The sequence below is a fragment of the Hevea brasiliensis genome, chromosome 4 (genome assembly GCF_030052815.1).
Source record: "Hevea brasiliensis isolate MT/VB/25A 57/8 chromosome 4, ASM3005281v1, whole genome shotgun sequence".
NCBI classification, from domain to species: Eukaryota; Viridiplantae; Streptophyta; class Magnoliopsida; order Malpighiales; family Euphorbiaceae; genus Hevea; species Hevea brasiliensis.
This window is the reverse complement of record NC_079496.1, coordinates 9,157,793-9,176,589: the sequence shown is the minus strand read 5'-3', so window position 1 is coordinate 9,176,589 and position 18,797 is coordinate 9,157,793. Positions and strand designations below refer to the sequence as shown.

The 18,797-nt window shown below is 33.0% G+C and overlaps 1 protein-coding gene across 1 annotated transcript; it reads right to left on the bottom strand.

Annotated features, from left to right (window-relative positions):
- Positions 1-2,069: 2,069 nt before the first annotated feature.
- Positions 2,070-18,402, bottom strand: LOC110641341 (uncharacterized). Its single transcript, XM_021793029.2, has 19 exons — positions 18,272-18,402; positions 17,094-17,933; positions 16,057-16,167; positions 15,893-15,949; positions 15,720-15,796; positions 15,526-15,625; positions 15,020-15,093; positions 14,752-14,852; positions 14,560-14,663; positions 13,493-13,546; positions 13,341-13,396; positions 13,218-13,256; positions 11,063-11,204; positions 9,778-9,962; positions 7,108-7,175; positions 5,477-5,549; positions 4,910-4,971; positions 3,363-4,611; positions 2,070-2,694 (listed from the first exon to the last, which is right to left on the bottom strand). Exons 2-19 carry the CDS (start codon positions 17,172-17,174, stop codon positions 2,436-2,438), a joined length of 2,892 nt encoding a protein of 963 aa, XP_021648721.2. The 5' UTR covers positions 17,175-17,933; positions 18,272-18,402; the 3' UTR covers positions 2,070-2,435.
- Between the last annotated feature and the right edge of the window lie 395 nt (positions 18,403-18,797).

The following is an 18,797-nucleotide window of genomic DNA, read 5'->3' as shown; positions in this document are numbered from 1 at the left end:
AATTAATTAAATATAAATATCTAAAAAATTATAAATAAAATTAGTGAAGTTCAACAATTAAATATTCTCTCAATTGAAATATAAATTTTTATTATTTTTTATTCACATTAAACATTACAATTAGTACATTGTGAATTTTATGGCAACTAAATATGAGAAGTTTTTAAATTTTGTGATTCATAAAAGCAAGCTTTATTCTTCATATATAAATTTTGATATGTTTTTTCTAACTTTATATATATATATATTCCTTTTCAAGTACAATAATAAAAGAGGCATAATACCTAAAAAAAAATCTAATTGTTATATTTCCATATTTACCATTAACCTTTAAAAGTGATTGCTTGCAAATAATAATAAAGAAATTCTAAAAGTCATGAGTTAATCATATATGCTTTTTTTTCTTCTTGCATTTGTTCCTTAATAAAAATTCAGGCATAGTTTAATTATATATATTTTTCCTTTTCCCTTAAAAAATTATTTTGAATTATAATTTAATTATATAAAGTTATAAATTTATATAAATATACTCTCGCTTAAAAAACGAACACTAATCTAATTAATATTAATATAAAACATATTTAACTTAACTTATAAAAATTAAGTATTTATAAGCTAATTTAAATTTATAAGTATTTAAAATTTTAATCAATTTCGTATTTAGTTAAAGTACTTATAAGTGATTAATAAATAATTAATGTGTAAATAAAAAATAATTTATAAGTATATTTATTATTAAAATAATAAAAAATAATATTAAATAAAATTCATAATAAAATTTTAAAAATTAAATAAAAATAATATAATAAAATACTTATTAAATTTATTTATAAACATCAAAATAAAAGGCTAAATATTTTTTAACTTGTAAGATTAAAAATTATTATAAACAAACAAGTCAATTTATTTTTTAAAGTTTATAAACCAATTTGATTAATTTATAAATTAAAATAAACACCCTTTAAATATAATAATCCAAATTCTAATATTAATGGTTAAATAATAAAAACTCTCGATGCCATATTATTTGTCTCATGTTTAAAAAATAAATAAAATTAATTTCTGGCTTTTTTCCAAGTGCTCTTCTTCCTTCACCCTCTTATTTTAGTGATTAAAATAACCAAAAGATTATTATGCCCATTTTACTATTCATGAATTTTTAAATTTCCAATGAATTTTTTATTGTTCTATATGTTATTTTTATGCACATCAAGGTTCTTTAATAATTTCTCCAAGGTCTCGAAGAATCTAAACACGTGCTGGACAAAGACATTGAAACTGTTTCGAAATTAAAAGGCTCAATGATAAATAAATGAACCAGGTTCGTTATTAAAGAGTTCCCCAAATTTGATTGTATCTTCCAACGAACATTCATAGTCGACACTCGACGTGACAAAGAGTTGAACTTCTAGCAAATCTACCCTTCTCTTTTCTAATTATAATTTCTGTTTCTAACATCCCCCACCTCCACCGTGGTTCTCTATCTGACACGTCAAAATCCAATGTTCATATACACCACTCATTATACAATTTGCAAAAACTGCAGCAAATGTAAGAAAAGGACCACAGGATATCTCGCTGCCCATAATGAAGAAAAGCACATAACAAGAAACCTCCAACCTTAGGCACCCTTTTAGGACCACCCCATCTATCATCCTTTACATCATTAAAGCTGGGTGACCCAAACAATAATTCCACGCGAAGTCACATTCAGTTGTGAGTAGTGACCTTCAAATCCTCTATCCTCGAGGATTTGTCAAAGATGAAAAATCAACATGCATTATCAGCATCAGCAGCGGCTTAGAGAGGCACCCCTTTTTACAACTCATTTGGGGCTGAGAATTGAGAAAAAGCATTTATAATTATGATTCTCTCCTTATACAAGCAGTATGTAACAGTAGCAATGGCTTTTTTCGAGAATCCCTCCTTTGATGAGGTCTTTACGCTGATATAAAATCAAGATTTCAAAACCATCCGATGACAACAACACAAACTAAACAATGCTCAAAATTATCCCTTTCTATGTTTAACAATAATTGAATGTCCTAAATAAATATTTGCAAGTATAATTGTACCAGGTCATCTAAACTATGGCAATTAATTTATAGACGACCTCATTCTTTCAAAACCAGGACCTCAAAGTCCTACAGATAATTAAAATATTCATCCTTTGTAATAAATAAGAAAATTAAAAATATGATTTTCATAGAAAGAATTATACAACAAATTCTATTCAATGACAAAGAAAGACCCATCAATGCCATGTAATTAAATTGACTACTAAATTACAGCCTGGCTTTTTATTGCCCCTCTTAAGAAAGAGACTTCTCCCAGAATCTCTCCCAGCTTTCTTCATATGGTAGAGAGTTTGGGAAGCTATAAAAAATTCAGTGAACATTTTTCTTTAAAGAGATGAGGGAACTTACAGTTCATAATTAGCACGCACAGTGGAACACAGAAGCTCCAAAGCACTTGGCTTTAGTTGCAATCTTTCTAACTCCTGTTTCATAAAGAGCAAATCTTGTGCTAGGAGACAAGAGAAGTCTGTCCATTATATTGATCTTTGGGGCCTCAAGGATAGCCTTAGGCAGCGATAATGCCCATTGCATGCCCCAGATTGCAAGTGGCCTCATGTAAATAAGGGAACGGAAGTGTCCACCAGTGGTCCATGCCTCTGGTGTCTGGAACCAGTATCTGTATTTGGAAGAAAAGGATCAGCACATTCTTATCGACAAAAATTAATGAAAACAAGTTAATATCCTAGAAAATACAAACTATTTGTATCAATGCAAACACACATGTGCATGCACTTCAAAAGGCAATATGTAAGAACATACTAGAATTCTCCATTAAAAGAGGGAGATGACAAAATATTTCAAGTAGCCAGACTGGTAGATGCATATAGACTCCAAGCCAATATGGGAAGAGCTGTTTAGGAATGCAATTTTGATATTAAATAAAGAACCAGATTCAACATTCATTAGAAGACAAATAGTCAGTTGCAGTGTGATTTTCAATTGAAAAACAAGATAAAAGACGAGGAACATATCCAAGTTACCAAGGACCAGGTCAAATTAACCATGAAACACGCTATTCCATGTCATGGCTGCTTTTGATTATAACATAAAAGGGGAGTGGGGAATTATCTGACATGTCAAAGAATGCTACAGAGACAATTTTGTTATGTTCAACCTTAATTTGTTTAAATGAGAGATTAAAATTTCAAGAACATAAGGCTTGTGTCTCCAGCATAAGAATCAATCACTCTTGGATCAAAGACGCAAAGAATAGATTTACCACACAAAACTATGAAGTAAATAAGACGTTATTTTCTATGATTGCATTCATTGCAAGCAACTTACCCGTAGCCCTCCTCCGACCAGCCTGCAAGGAAAATACCTTCAGCAGTAGTGAATGCCTGGTCCTCCATTCCAGCATGAATCATGGTAGCTGCCACAGCATAGGTGACACCACTCCATATTTCACGTGATTGCATACAAGTTTCATCCACCTTTCCATTGGGATGCATTCCATTTACAGCCCCCATCCTACCTCCTCGAACTTTCATTACATTGAAATCAAATATTTTCTGAAGAGAACTTCTAATCTTGACTTCATCAAAAAGTGGAGGTAAGCCTGCAGATGCTGTATACCATTGCCCAGCCAATTGATCTGCTTGTATGGATTTACTGTTACTACTTGATCCACTGTCATACTTGAAATATGAACCATTCCATAATTTAGCTTCAAATGCTGATTTTGCCTTCACAAATTTGCTTTTGCATAATTCAGCAAAATACTTGTCACCTACTTGAAGGGCCATTGCTGCAGCAGCTTGAAGTGCTGCAAGCCATAAACAGCCACAGTAAGCACTTACTCCATGAACTGTCCAGGTATCATATGTTTGATCTGGGAATCCATCATTTTCAATCAGAGCATCATCATCCCTATCAAATTGTTCCATGTATTCCATGGCAGTACGAACTGCAGGCCAGACATCAACTCCAAAGGACATATCCTGCGTTGCAGCAAAGTCTCTATACACCTGAAGTACAAACTTTGGGTTTAGATCCTTCCACTTGCTCGTATCATGTATATTGTATGCATTCATTTCATTCCATGGATCATGTGTCCCAAGATCATGAGGGATAGCTCCTCTGACCTTACGGATTCCAACATTACCTTCCGCCAGAAACTTTACTTTTCTTCCATCCTCACATAGCACAGCTTTAGCAAAGTCACGCTGAATATTGAGCTCAATTTTGGGAAACAACTCAAGAAGGGCAAATGATGCATAGAAGTGAACATCATATGTGCACCACATGATATATTCCACTCCTTCCAAGTACAGAAACCTGCCAACGTCATCACTGTCATTCCAGGGTTCCAGCAATGGGGAATGGTTTAAAGAGTGTCTGAGATTTCCCTTCTCCAGAGATACAGGTGATTCATCTTTGCTTGGATATTCTGAATGTGATGTTTCATCAGTGTCTTCAGATCTGACACTAGCCACATTATATCCATTAATTGTAGTATGATTGACATCCATGGTTTTTATTTCTTTTAACTGATGGTGGCCATCTCTCATATCTTCAGCCAGTAAGGGAGCATCTGCACAAAAAGAAAAAAGCAAGAGCAAATTTCATGCTACTGCTAGTTTTGTTTTATGACTCATAATTCTACCCCAAGCCAAAAAAGGAAAATAATAACAAAATGATATCATAAAAAAATTCTTTTGTTTTATGACTCATAATGCTACCCCAGCCCCAAAAAAAGGAAAAATAATAATAAAATGATATTATAAATGGGTAAAAAAATGTCCTTCATATATTACAAACATTGTTAGAAGCTTATTTTTTATCGCCAGTATCTTTTCAAGATGAGAAAAGAGTTGCAATGAGATGAGTACCAATCCAGACAGTTCCACCAGCAACCAAAAAGTAGAGCTCATTAAACAAGGTGAACTTGTACCTGCAAATATTGAACATGGCATTTAGGCTGAATAAAATCCGAGGGGAAAAAAAGTACATGTGCCCTCAAAATTTACAAGCATATCATCTTTTAAGCATGTAAGCAATAGAAAATAATACTGCCATGAAAATTCATTTAAATATTGGTATTTCCTGAGGCTGATATATGTTATAGTAACATTGCTAGTTCCTTTAGCATAAAGCATATAGCATAACTAAAACAATCTCTCTAGTAAGAAAAATCATTAACACCTAACTAATGCAAGAACTATTGTGGACACACATATTTACCACTACATTCTTTTTTTCGCATGTATATCAGGCTCCTATAGGACAAGCAATCAGTACTAATACTTCAGAAAATAGATTCATACAACATTTAGTCATTACCAACTTCATCCTTTCAGCAAGACAGTTTCTCATGCAACACATTCATTCAATATTCCAGACAAAATGATGCTTACTAAACTGTTAGTCAAACTGTTAATAGTTTCCAAAAGAATTACCATTCTGGTAGCCTTTCATCCTTGAGGATAGGATTTTGCCATTTCTCAATCTCTTCCTCCCACCACTTGTAATCTGATCAAGATTTCAAAGGTTTAGATTGCTTGAAAACAGAAACTCAGGAAAGATAGAAGGGTAAATTACACACATCATCCCTGAACTTAGAGGTATTAACAATGTGGTATCTAAATTTTAAATTTGTAACACAAAATTCCTTGAATGTTAATTGACTTAACAGAAAACCCCTTATGACCTCTATTAGCCATTTTTCAAGTTATAAAACTAATGTGGCATTATCTAAAAAAAAAAAACTTGAGATTACTTTTTTAACCTCTAATAAAAATCTTATCCTCTCTCATCTCTCCCTTTCTTCCCACCTACCGATGCCCTCTCCCCATTTCTTCCCTGCCTCTCCCTAACTCTAACAACCAATACAAAGAATATGCATAGCTTGCCCTTGGCATTTGTAGCTCTTGTCTCCTAGGCTCCTCCTTCACAACCTCACATCCGCTTATTAACCTCTCTCTATGCGTGTTTATAATTGGGTTCGAGCATTCAAATGCTTGTTTGTTTTCCAAATATGTAGGAAACTTAGGTGAGTTACAAATTGGATTTTACCTAAGAAATTAATACATTTGATGATGTGACAAATCATACATTTATAGTGTGTTTATTATTATTTTTTTTTTTTTTTTGGTTATTCCCTTGCTTCCATTTGAGGCCCAATTTGGCCTTGGGTGTGGATATTAAGAGTAACATTGGCCATTGCATTGTTTGCTTGTCTAAGGGTACTACAAAAGATTGGGCTTTCAAATAATTTCCCATTGAATTTTACAGTTGCTTTGAAACAAGGGGCATGGTCTAGTCCTGTTATTAACGCAACCCCAAATAGCAAACCCGCTCGGGTGTGGATAACACAAAACCCCATTTCTGTCAATGGAAAGGAGTGAAATGCCTACAACAAAAAGTGGTTCATCTAGTTCTCCAAGGCCTAAATCTCCATGGTGTTTTCATCTCCAACACTTACTCGCCTTGTCCATCTTTGCGTCCTAAATCTCCAGAACAACTCGCTCAATGCACCTTTCTTGATTTGTCCAAGCTCCTTAATCTCAAATCCCTCTTTCTCGACCATAACACCTTTACAGTTTCTTTTCCTCCAAACAATAGTGCCAAGAACTTATCTATTTATCCGATGTGTGTGTGTGTCTGTTAAGAAAGGGGTGGATAAAGATAGCAAGAGAGACGAAGAGGGTGAGAGAGTCAAGGAGAAAGAACAAAGGGTCATGGGTGGGAAGCGGGTTATTTTTATTCAATGGTATTTAGATCATTTAGTTTTACAAACTAGTGTTAGGTCAATATTTTATTGGGAAACTTCTTATCCTAGGTAACAAGGATGTTAGTGTTACTCAAATTAATGTTCAAGAGGTTTTGTGTTACAAATTAAAATTTAGATACTATGTTGTTACATACCCCCTAGTTTAGAGATGATGTGAAGGATTAAAGGAATCAAATAAATAGAAAAAGAACAATCTTAAAAATAAGATTCAAGAAAGTTTGCTTTAAGTGATTAAGCTCTCAAGCACAATAATAGATAAGTGTTAATGAAACATAAATAAATAAATAAAAAACATACGCGTCAGTGCATCATGGACCAAATTCTGAGCTGCTCTTTCAGAAGTACCATAAAATTTTGTGTATCTCCTGCATCAAAAGGAAAAACATCTATAAAACAGCTTCCATAATGCAGATTGAACACCTCACTAAAGATATTGGCATGAGCATTTTCAATCATTAATATCCAAAATATTAATAGCACTATTTAGTGATTAAAAAAAAAACTGAACTTAAAATCTTAGCCTAATCTATTCATATTGTTAACAATTCTAACCCATGTAATGAAGGGAAATGAAAATGTACATATAAACATATATAACTATATCATTTAGCAAAGGAAATACTTTTCTTTTATTTATTTGAAGAAAATGGAATTGGGTGGAAACTGGAAAAATGATTTGCATAATGTGTTTGGTAGGATTTTAGATTTTGCAGTTGATATCGAGTTGAGCAAGGATCAATTCATAAAGACAGTTTTTGTTTTTAATGATATGGAGTTTGATAATGCATCTGGAAACTTAAGGAGGTGCTATAATGAGATGGTTCAACCAAGTGAAGAAGAAATTCAAGGGATGGATGGATTAACAAAGTGAAGAAGAGTGAGAAGAGATTGTTCATCAAGGTGAAAAAGAAATTGATGAGATGGTTCAACAAAGTGAAGAAGATGTTGAATTGATTAGATTTTACTTTAATTTATGAGACATACTTATGAGAAAATCATGTGATTGATTAGCTTAAATTAGTACTTGTATTAAGGAGATATTAAAGGAATGTCATATATCTTATATCTTCCATTATAAATTTGGACTCTTATGTATTATGCCAACTACAAGTAAATGAAGATGTAATCCTTTGAGTTTCATTCTAATTCTCTCCCTTTCTCTCCCTTTTTTTCCTTTATTTCTAAAAACTCAACATGGTATTAGAGCCTGCAGAAAATTCTAGGAAATCTTCTTTCTTATTGTCCTCCTTCACGAAGCAATGGGTTTTACTCCCAAAAGCTATTTTCCTTCTTAAGGGTTTGAGTCCCAAAGCTATGGGTTTTAGTCCCAAGTTATTCATCTTCCTCTTCATGATTTAAGAGTCTAGAGTTGAAGTATCTTTCTTCATCAGAGTCTAGGGTTTGAGTCTCAGCTATTTTTTCTCCGATATTTTCATTCTTTTTCATTTTAGGCAAGGGTTTGAGTCCCAAAGCTAATTTTCTCCTTGATGATGGATCTGCAACTTTAGCAAAAATCTCATCAAGGGGAAGTGTTGGAATTGATGAGATTTTACTTTAATTTATGGCATATGCTTATGAGAAAATCATGTGATTGATTAGCTTAAATTAGAGCTTGTATTAAAAAGTGATTTAAGGAATACCATATATCTTGTATCTTCCATTATAAATATGAACTCTTATATATTATGTCAAGTACAAGTAAATGAAAAAGTAATCCTTTGACGATCATTCCAATTCTCTCCCTTTCTCTCTCATTTCTTCTGTCTTTCTAAAAACTCAACAGAAGACATTACAAAGAGGATTCATCAAATTGAAGAAGTATGTAAAATAGTAGTCAAAATATATGGGATACGGATTACCAAGTTATACTGAGGAAATTTAGGGAGAAAGGGAAGAACAAGGAGCCAAAGATATGTTTTGGAATCTTAGAAACTCATCATCAAGTTCCTCTAGGTTTTGTGCCCATTCTTTTCAAAATTTTATTTCATTTAATCCTTACATGTCAGGTTCCATGTCAACAATTTCAGTCAAAAATCTGACCGGAGATTGGGTGCATGCTAAAATTGATATGCAATTAAAAGTTTATATGACTATTGACTAATTGAAAACAAAAAATAAAAGTTTGGGTTATTTTTGAAATTTGCACTAAAGTTCAGATTTTTTTTTTTTGGTAATTAGGCCTTAATAAAATTAAAAGAATAGGACAATTTTGGAAAAAAAAATTGCAAAGTTCAATTTTTTTTTGTTATTAAGCCCTAAAAAAAAAAAAAAAAAAGAGGGTTTGGTTTAATGCACATTTTGGTGCTTCCTTTTTTAAATTAAAACATACCACAAGTGTTGTTCTTTACTTCTTTTGGAAAACTGAAAGATTGAAATGATTGCTTTTGAAAAAAAGGGCACTAAAATTATACATTGGGTCAAACCCGAGGAAGGTTTTTATTTATTTGGTAATTTTCCCTACTATAAAATGGGCACTTCTATGGCATATTAAACCTGACAACAAACTGTTACAGAAAACATTATTTAGAGGACCACAACATAAAATACCATGTAAATAAAGCCAATTAGAGCTTCATTCCCATAATTAAATATGCATGCGGACAGTACATATGACCAAAATGTACAAAAAACAGCCAAAATCAAATATGATTCATCATAACTATCTCTGCACTATTTGGGATTTGCTACATATTGTTTTGGTCTTTCGATCCCAAAAAACATAATTTACAGAGAGAACATGAAAAACAAAAAGGCCATTCTGCTAAATCATTAAGTTTGAAAGCAATGTAAGGTCAAGCTCTCCATTTGGTAAAAGAAGAAGACAAATAATAATCTCCAGAAAGCCACAATCAAATACTTGATTGTTAGCCATCACTGCACTGCCATAGGTGTGCAACCCAAGATTATAGAAAAACACAAACATGCACTGAAGAACGTGAAAAATAAAAAGGTTTATCATAGATTCACCTGTGATATGAGCTTCCTTTTGAGAATTTTATCTTTGGCGATGACCACGCAAGAGCAAATGCAACCGTACACTTTCCATGAGGTTCCACCCATGTGGAAGCAGAAACTGCTGCACAAAGTGTTTCTCCAGGTGACGAAGGCATGCTTGGTCCACAATTGAAGTTCTCCCGATCAAATTGTCCATCCTTGACATACAAGAAAACAAGTTAAAGACATACAGTTTATCTCCAAAATGCACGGTAATTAGCAACTCCAATCTTTTAAGAGTGGCTGATTGCCTGATTCCCATAATTGTAACAAACTAAGAAAGAAGACAATATTGCACTACAAGGCACTCGGAAAAAGCAGTCTTGCATATGAATTTCAGGAATTCCTAGGATCAACGTTTAAGGTATAAACAAAGTAAGGAAGTGAATTTGCCCTGTTGAAATTCAATTAGTCTCTTTGATACCCAACTAAAGCTCAAACAAGCTCTAATCCCTCTTTTTTGAGCTCAGCTCAACAAGAAAAACAAGCCAAAAAAAATGGCCTGCTTTCTCATTATTTATTCAAATAATAGGAATTTATGTAAAAAATAAATAATACTCAGGACCTGCCCACACGAAGGTTACAAAGGCTTCACTTCATAATGCAGATTGAAGGGCTGCCCCCTCATCTGATAGTGGAGACATGCAGACAGCCCTCTTATTAGTTTCATGCAAGGAATGTCCAATTCTGTCCCACACTGCTTTTTTTTTTTTTTTCTTCTTCTTTCAGTTGATCATGGTCCTATATTTTACTCTTTTAGCCAAATGACCCATTGTTATAAAAATTTTGTAATATACTACATTCTAAAACCAATTTCAACAAAATTTATCATCAGAATTATGAATTTTAGCATTCTAAAATTCATTAATGACCAACTTCTATTGAACTTCAAACAAACATAAGTGAACTCAAAACGAGCATGTTAACCAACATAATTGAGCCAAGCTCACTCATCTGTTTATTAGATGAACTTATTATTTGTGTTCAAACTCATTCATTAATCCTTATAAACAAAAATATGGGCACTTTATTAAGCCCAATCATGAAATGTTCATGTTCATCCATTAAGCCTATCATTTGTGTTCAACCTCATTCATCAGTCATAATAAACATAAATATTGGCAATTTATTAATCCCAATCATGAGCTGTTTGCTTAGAGCCCAAATCAACATATCTATCTAATGTATAAAGTTCCAAATAGATTAAAAACTTCTAATAGATGCAACATTTACCAAGACAAGCACAAGGAATTATTACCTGCAACATTTTACCCCACATACTCTTCGCTGTGGTACAACTTGCCTCAGACAGTCCAAAGGATGGCAGAACAGTCACACTTACATTCTGAGTTTCACATGCAGCAATTGCAAAAGTAACTGGAGGATTACCCTTTGCAGTCCTGCAATATTCTCATTCTTATTATCATTAGAAGTGCTTCAAATCTAGTTGTAAAGCTAACAACCTCAGAATTAATGCTCCGACATCTATGATACTGAATAAGACAAACTAAACTCAAAAACCTCCATATGTTAGCAGAAGTTTAAAATGCAAAAAAAAAAATTATTGTCCCATGAGATTCACTGTGGAAACAAAAGCCATAGGTTGAGTAAGGAACTGAAATTTAAGCATCAAGCAACAAAGTGCATTCAATTTAACACAAGTCATCTAAACCATAATGTCAAACTATCTACATTCAATAATATGGGCTTCTTTGTTCTCCCTTCCATTCTGTTCCATTTAGACTTAGCTTGCAAACAGCTAGACTGCTAGGGTGATTAAAGCTAACACTTCTTTTTAATCCGAGCAGCAGTATAAAGTAGACCCTCTTTAAGTCCACAATTCATTTTCAATCTAAGTCACCAAGGATACTCCAAACATCACATGGCATAATTGCCTAAACACACCTCCATAAATACAAACACCTATTTTCTACAGATAGTTAAGCTTTGCATCAGTAAATGTGATATTTTATTCATTTTCATGTCTCTCTCGTCTTAATTGCTCCTAGTGTTTGAATCCAGTATTTTTTCTTTTTCCTTCTGTCCGCATGAAACATGTTTATTGCCAATGATAACTCATCATAAATTTATCATCTAAAGGATAAAACCTCCACTTTTTCTATATAACACGCACAATTTTGATTTGCTCAACTCAACACTTAGCTTTAAAAAACCTAGAAACTTGCCTCAACAAAAATTACAAATATATAACAATTCATTGCTTAAAGAGCCTGAAAAAGTTTACACCATGTAAACAAGGCAGCTTTTGACACAAGCTCTTTTGGCCCTCTCAACCCAAGAGATTCAACATCAATAATTTCCCTTAATTATGCTACTTATGCCTTCAATTATCAAGGAGCCAGCTCTAAACTTGTACTTGTACTTCTTTTATTATGAATCCCTCTTCCCCCGCCCCCCCCCCAACAAAAATAAATAAATAAATAAAGGAAAGTCCCACCTAGAGATAACAAAATATGCATTGAAATCATTCAAGAAAACAAACAAATCATGTTTGAGATAGAGTTTATCAGCATCAAACCATTTTAAGCTTTGTTTTTATTACTTTTAAAACTATAATTATGGAAAACTATGTATCCACCCTCCTCCTTTTCTAGTGACTATGCATAGTTTTGAAACCTAGACAAGCCCAGCCAGTTCAAATGGAAAAATCAGGAATCGAGCCTACACAGTAATTATTAGTTAATGACAAGTGGCAACCATTTACATGACGTTTCGCACGCAATGGTGATATTTACTTCTCCAAAAGATAACTCTGAACCCATGTTTTGGACATTATCGATGTCTTTGGATAGTCAATTTTGGGGAACGACTATTTCTAAAATTAAGTAATCTTAGTTGGAGTTTAAGGATAAATTAGACAAGTTGATTGAATATTAAAAGGACATATGTTTTGTATATAAGCTAATATACTAAAAAAATTTATAGAAAATTTATTTATTAATTTAGTATGCCAATATTAAATTAATTCATTTATATATTAATATTATTATTAATTTATAAAAGATTATTTATAGAACATAAATTTAATATTTATTGAACAATATTTAGGATGAATAGCATACTGGTTCAACCCAATTGAACCTTAAACCATTAACTCTCTAACTTCATAGGTACTCAAACCAAGCCAGGTTTAAAAACCTTGGTCATTTCTCTTATTTTTATTTTCACCTCTAGTTTTAATTATTTGTAAGCACCATCTCAATTGATAAATTTAAACCTAAGGCTTTTATCTACCTTGGCTCCATCTTTTCTTTTAGATTTTTCTTTCTATTTTCTTAAAAAAAAAAAGATATTAGGGATTCTCTTGACCTTCACTCCCTATAACATTGAAACAGCCAAGAGAAATACGCAAACCAACCGTAATACATAGCTATTAAGGTTTGATGACTTGCTTGTGATGTAGAAGTACACCGGAGACTCCATCTTCACCTCTGTCAAAGAAAATAGAACATGTCAATACATGTTAAGGAATATGGATCCGCATAAGAAACAAAGGGCACATGAAATGTACTAACAAGAATGGTTCATTCACATGATCTCCTGACAAGTGTGAGACGCCTCCAATTGAATTCTGCACAAATTACACATCAATGACTTGGCATTGAACGACCTATAGCATCTAGAAACTCCCAGAACAATGTAAAAGCAATCTGGTAAGAAAACTCACTGCCCATGTGAAGAGAAGGTTAACTTTTGCTCTTTCCTTCCCAGTGTTTACCAACTGCAGCAAGGCAAAAAAAAAATAGCAGTCTTTACAGAAAACCAAATTAAATGACTCAAAAAATTCATAGGCTTAAGCAAACATATAGTCCAATTACTATATCTCAATTATAAGATGAATATGATAATACAGTTTAACCGTCTACCAATTACATTTGTCAACCTGTGATGTGGAACCTCAGCATGGTTTTAAATAGGCCTAACTACACTAAAAATCCGAAGTTTTATGTGAATTTGAAATTTAATCCGTACTTTTTAATTTTCGCAATTTAGGCCAAATTGACCAAATTGATTGCAATTTTACCAATTGACCAAATTGGTCAAAATTGAAATTAAAAAATAATATTTTATTCATTAAAAAAGTTTTTTGTTCTTTTTTATTCTCTCCATACTCTCTCTTTTTTAATGAATTTTCTGTTTTCTTTATTCAATAAAATCATTTTTTTAATTTAATTGAATAAAGTATTTTTAATTTCAATTTTGATCAATTTAGTGAGTTAGATAAACTTGCAATCAATTTCAGAAATGGGCCTCAATTGCCAAAAATAAAAGATTTGGATCAAATTGCAAATTCACGGAAAGGTTTGGCTTTTTGGTGTCATTAGGCCTTTTAAATATCAGCTTTTTCAGACCGACTGATTCCGAAATCATTTGTGATTCCGTTATTTAAAACCCTGTATGCTAAAAGTTAAAAAAAGCTAATGGAATAGGCAAGTGAATTTAATTCGTTTTAGAACAATTCAATCCGATTCCATTATTTAAAACCCTGAGCATCATTCTTAGTAAGTTTTAAGTTGATTGGGTAATCAAACTGGCTTCTCCTTATCTTAGATGAGTGAAAAGCTCAAATAACCACTCCTGATAGAGGGACTGAACTGATTGTTTTTGGTACACATTTAAGCTACAGTAACAATTATTTTTAGTCATAGGAATTTGTATCACAATTTCCTTGGGTTACTAAGTATGATCCATGTCATTTAAGAAAATATGACATTAAAAGTTGAATGAATATACCGTATAGACAAAAACAGCAGTAGGAAGACTGCTGTCTCTATAATTATGCGGTATGAACGGTGATATTTGCCTGCACGAGATTTTCAGGTCAGGGTCTGGTTCACCTGAAAGGCAAGAGTTGCAGCGTTAGAACAAAATTTCAAGAGTAATGCACAATTATCCTGCAAAAACAATAATAAACCAAAAGAATACCATCATATATCGTCCATGCCCTAGGAAATAAAGCATGATACGTAGAATGTTGACCACTTAAGTTCCAGCCCCATGATGAAATACCCTGATCACCAGCTTTCCTGGGTGAGATTAAACCAAAATTAGGGTAAGAATATCTTCTTTCCCCAATACTACATTCTTAAATTCAACAAAACACATTAGAACGAACACCCAGCTAAAAAAACAATTACAATACATGACTTCTTCATGACGACAAAGCCAAAACATCACAAAATCTTTGTCTTACCCTAAACCTTCATGTTGGCCAGGAGCCAAAACTGATGCATATTTTTTATTCCCTCCATCTCGAGATATAAAAATCTGCAGCATATAAAAAAATTATGAAATAAATTATCACAAGTGAATTCTTGGTTCAAAAGCACAAAGCACAAATCATGCACTACCAGGTAGAAAAAGGGACTCCTGGAGAGGATTATCATAACATAAAAAAAAAGTAATAACATATTGCAGAAAATATGATTTAGGCCCCATATCAACACTCCTATCAACAGTAATATTGTGAGTGTCCAAATAAATTTTAGTTTGGCTATCACTACTGGCTGTTACCCTTTTAATCTAGCTTAGGAGTTTTGATGTATGATAATTAGGTACACTCAAACATTTAATCAGTAGTTAGTTCAATAAAGACACTCATAAATAACATATAACATCACTGCTCAAAGAGATATAACCTTATCTATAAACTAAAAAGCATATTGCATATAGATGATAGGTTCAAGTGTAGAGCTTTACAGAGAACTGATTGGCCATGACAGGTGAAGCATCACATATACCAGGTACGATTTGCCACTGCCTGAATTCACCTCTAAACCCTCTAGATATGCTTCCACTTCTGTATTTTTAAAGCAAGAATGACAATATCTGAGAAATAAACTAGAGAAAACAGTGGGAAGAACTGAAGCCTCATATTTGAATTCTTTACATACCCCATTCCTCCAAGTGGAACGCCCTGAGATGCTGATGGCTTGCAACTTTCCCGCGTGAAGGGATCTATAGGTGCTTTCTACACAGATCAAGGGCAGTGCAAATTTAATACAGCTAATTTTTGCATAATGAGGGAAAAACAACAACCTCTATGTTAAGAAATTGAGAGAGTTACCCTTCCATGAGATGCCTCTTCCCTGACATAAGACCACAGTCTTATTCCCAATCGAACCTAATATTTCAAATCCAAAGACTAATTAGAGTGAGAACCAAGGCAGGAAACAAATAAAAAGATTTGTCTCCCAGACCACTTAACATCTGCTATAAAGACCATCTCACCATTTTTACTGCTTCCTTAAATGTAACACTGAATTCTTTGAGAATATTGGCATGGCTGTTTAATCTCCTTCTCCAGGCCTGCTCTGGAGGGGCAGCACTATCAAAATCCAACTACAATATGCGGAGGGAAAAATTAGTTAAGCAATCAAACTAAATATCTTCACTGAAGCCAACAGCTATTAAGTGTGTTATAGCATAACATAAAATCATGTGTAATGTCAGGCATATAAAAACCTTGATTGTAGATAGTTTTTAGTTAAGCAATCAAACTAAATATCTTCACTGAAGCCAACAGCTATTGTGTTATAGCATAACATAAAATCATGTGTAATGTCAGGCATATAAAAACCTTGATTGTAGATAGTTTTTACTTGGAAAATCAAAGAGAAGTTGATGATGGAAATCCATATGAAAATGCCAAAAAACGTAATCACCATTTGCATGATCTTAAGAAATAAGTCTATAAATTGACCAACCAGATAAAGTTTTATGTCCAAAAGGCTTGGTTTCAGTAAACTGTCATGGAAAAAAAACCAACGCCTCAATCTATAAGATTAATAAGGTTGAATTTGCCAAGACGCAATGCATCTGCTCAAATAAATTTCAGAATTGCAAATTCAAAAAGCAGCAGCTGCAGCAATGGTCAACGGTCATCATATCAGTGACAACATTCACTAATCTAAATAATCCTTTAATCCAAAACTGAACTTGCCATACACACTACGAAGATGCTTTACACAACATTTGCAGAACGCAAAAACAGCATATGGTTTTCCATACAAGAAGATGCTATAAACTCAAGGCCATGAGCTAATCAAAATCAAATCAATTCACGAGAGGGAGACAGGAAGAAGGTTCCTCCGATTACAATACTACAAGAGAAAGGAAAAAATTCAAAGTTTATTCATTTATGCACACTTCAATCTTAAATTTGACTTTTCCTTTTTCCTTTTATTCTGGTAAATTTTCTCGGCAGCCAAACAGAAACAAAGGAATAACAGAACAGAGAGAGAGAGAGAGAGAGAGAAAGCGCTCACTAATTGCAAGGTAGCTCTGCTGATATACTCCTCCGGCGGCCATGAATTCTTTCTACAGTGAAACAAATTGGTAGTAACCATCTCGATAACTTCTCTCCCGTCTTGCCTCTCAAACTAACGTCATAAAATTATATATGCAAATTCCGTTTTTCTTCGAAGCTAATGCAAAGCCAAACACTCCCTTTACCTACAAACAAAAACAAGTGTACGCCAAAATTCAAGTAAACTTCACTATCGACAACAACAACGCCCAACGCTACCTTCCTTGAAGGATTATCTTCTCTCTTAGTTCTCTCTCTCTCTCTCTCTCTCTCTCTCTCTCTCTCTATGCCCTGTTTGGAAGAGAGATGAGTGATACTGGATCGGATTTCTCGGCGTGGGCGTCAACAAAAAATCTAAAAAAATTGGGGAAAATGTCGATTGGTAGAAGGATTCTGATTGGTGAACGTAAAAACTGTAAAATATCTGAAAATTCAAATTCGACGGAGCTGTGGAAGTTGTTGTGGTGTAGCGTGCAGAGGATCAGCCGCGAGATAGACAAGTAGTGCAAAAATGAAATTTAAAAAAGAAAAAATGAATGGCGTTAGCTTTCAGTGACTGTAGCTTTATTTTCTCTCTCTAGAAAGGTAAATTGCTTTTCGGGGAGTACGGTCGCGGCAGCGGTGTGATTTTGATGATGCGCAATTGCTTGTGGATTGTCAAATAGCTGGTGAATTATTTTTTAAATTTTATTACGGCTTTGGCAGTGGCTGACTGATGGCAGATACTTTGCTTTCGCACCAAATTGGACTGTCTGCGCGGTACAGCCGTGCAGGGGCTCCTCCCCGCCTGAAATTGTGCCTGCATATTTTGAACTTGTGTTAATATATTATTCTTACAAATTTATCTAAAATCTCACTGTGTTATTAAATTAGTAGCTGAATAATCAAATATTTATATTTTTAATTTTATTTACAAGTTGATCATTCAAACGAAAAATTTTAATTTAATTATAGGCATAAATATTTATCTGAAATAAAAATTAAAAAAATGTAAAATTCATTTTTACAACATCCAAGCTTTTTTTTATCACAATATTCAAGCATTTTATGTTGAAAAAAAAAATAATTTCCTAAAATGAGATGTGACATAAAATATAAGGCTTTTATTATGTGAAATATTAGGATTTTGATTTTTACCTGCAGCGGCCAAAGCACGACGACGACGAAAGAGGAGAAAGAAAAAGAGTGTAATTGCGCATGAGCAGTTGGACAAAAGATACCCTATTACACGTACCAATGCGCTTTTTTCTTTTTAATCTGTCAAACGTTGGAGACAATGGATGGCACCGGGCGGCGAATAAAAGTCATAGTTGAAATAATAGAAGGGCAATTTACAATTACATCTTTAAGTTTATTTTATATTATATTTTATTTTTAAATTATAAAAAATTAATTATTTAGTATTTATATTTTATATTATATTATATTTTAATTTTAAATTTTATATGAGATTATATTTTGATTTTGATCATTTGAATATAAATGATTAAATAATTTATTTTTTAAAATTTAAAAATTAAATTATAACATAAAATAAAAATCAAGGATCAAATTGTAAATTTCTTAAATAAAAATACAAAAGGCAATGCAACGACTGCTATCTTTCACCACAAACCATTGTAATTTCAAGATAAATAGTTGCTTATACTTACTCTTTATTATA

What these genes read in the sequence shown, in the direction of transcription:
- LOC110641341 (XM_021793029.2), bottom strand. Translation starts at nt 17,174, where the DNA reads ATGGTTACTACCAATTTGTTTCACTGTAGAAAGAATTCATGGCCGCCG. An exon ending in CATGTGAATGAACCATTCTT is followed by an intron (nt 13,257 to 13,340) that starts GTTAGTACATTT and finishes TTTCTTTGACAG; the next exon opens with AGGTGAAGATGGAGTCTCCG. An exon ending in GATGAAAGGCTACCAGAATG is followed by an intron (nt 4,972 to 5,476) that starts GTAATTCTTTTG and finishes CAATATTTGCAG; the next exon opens with GTACAAGTTCACCTTGTTTA.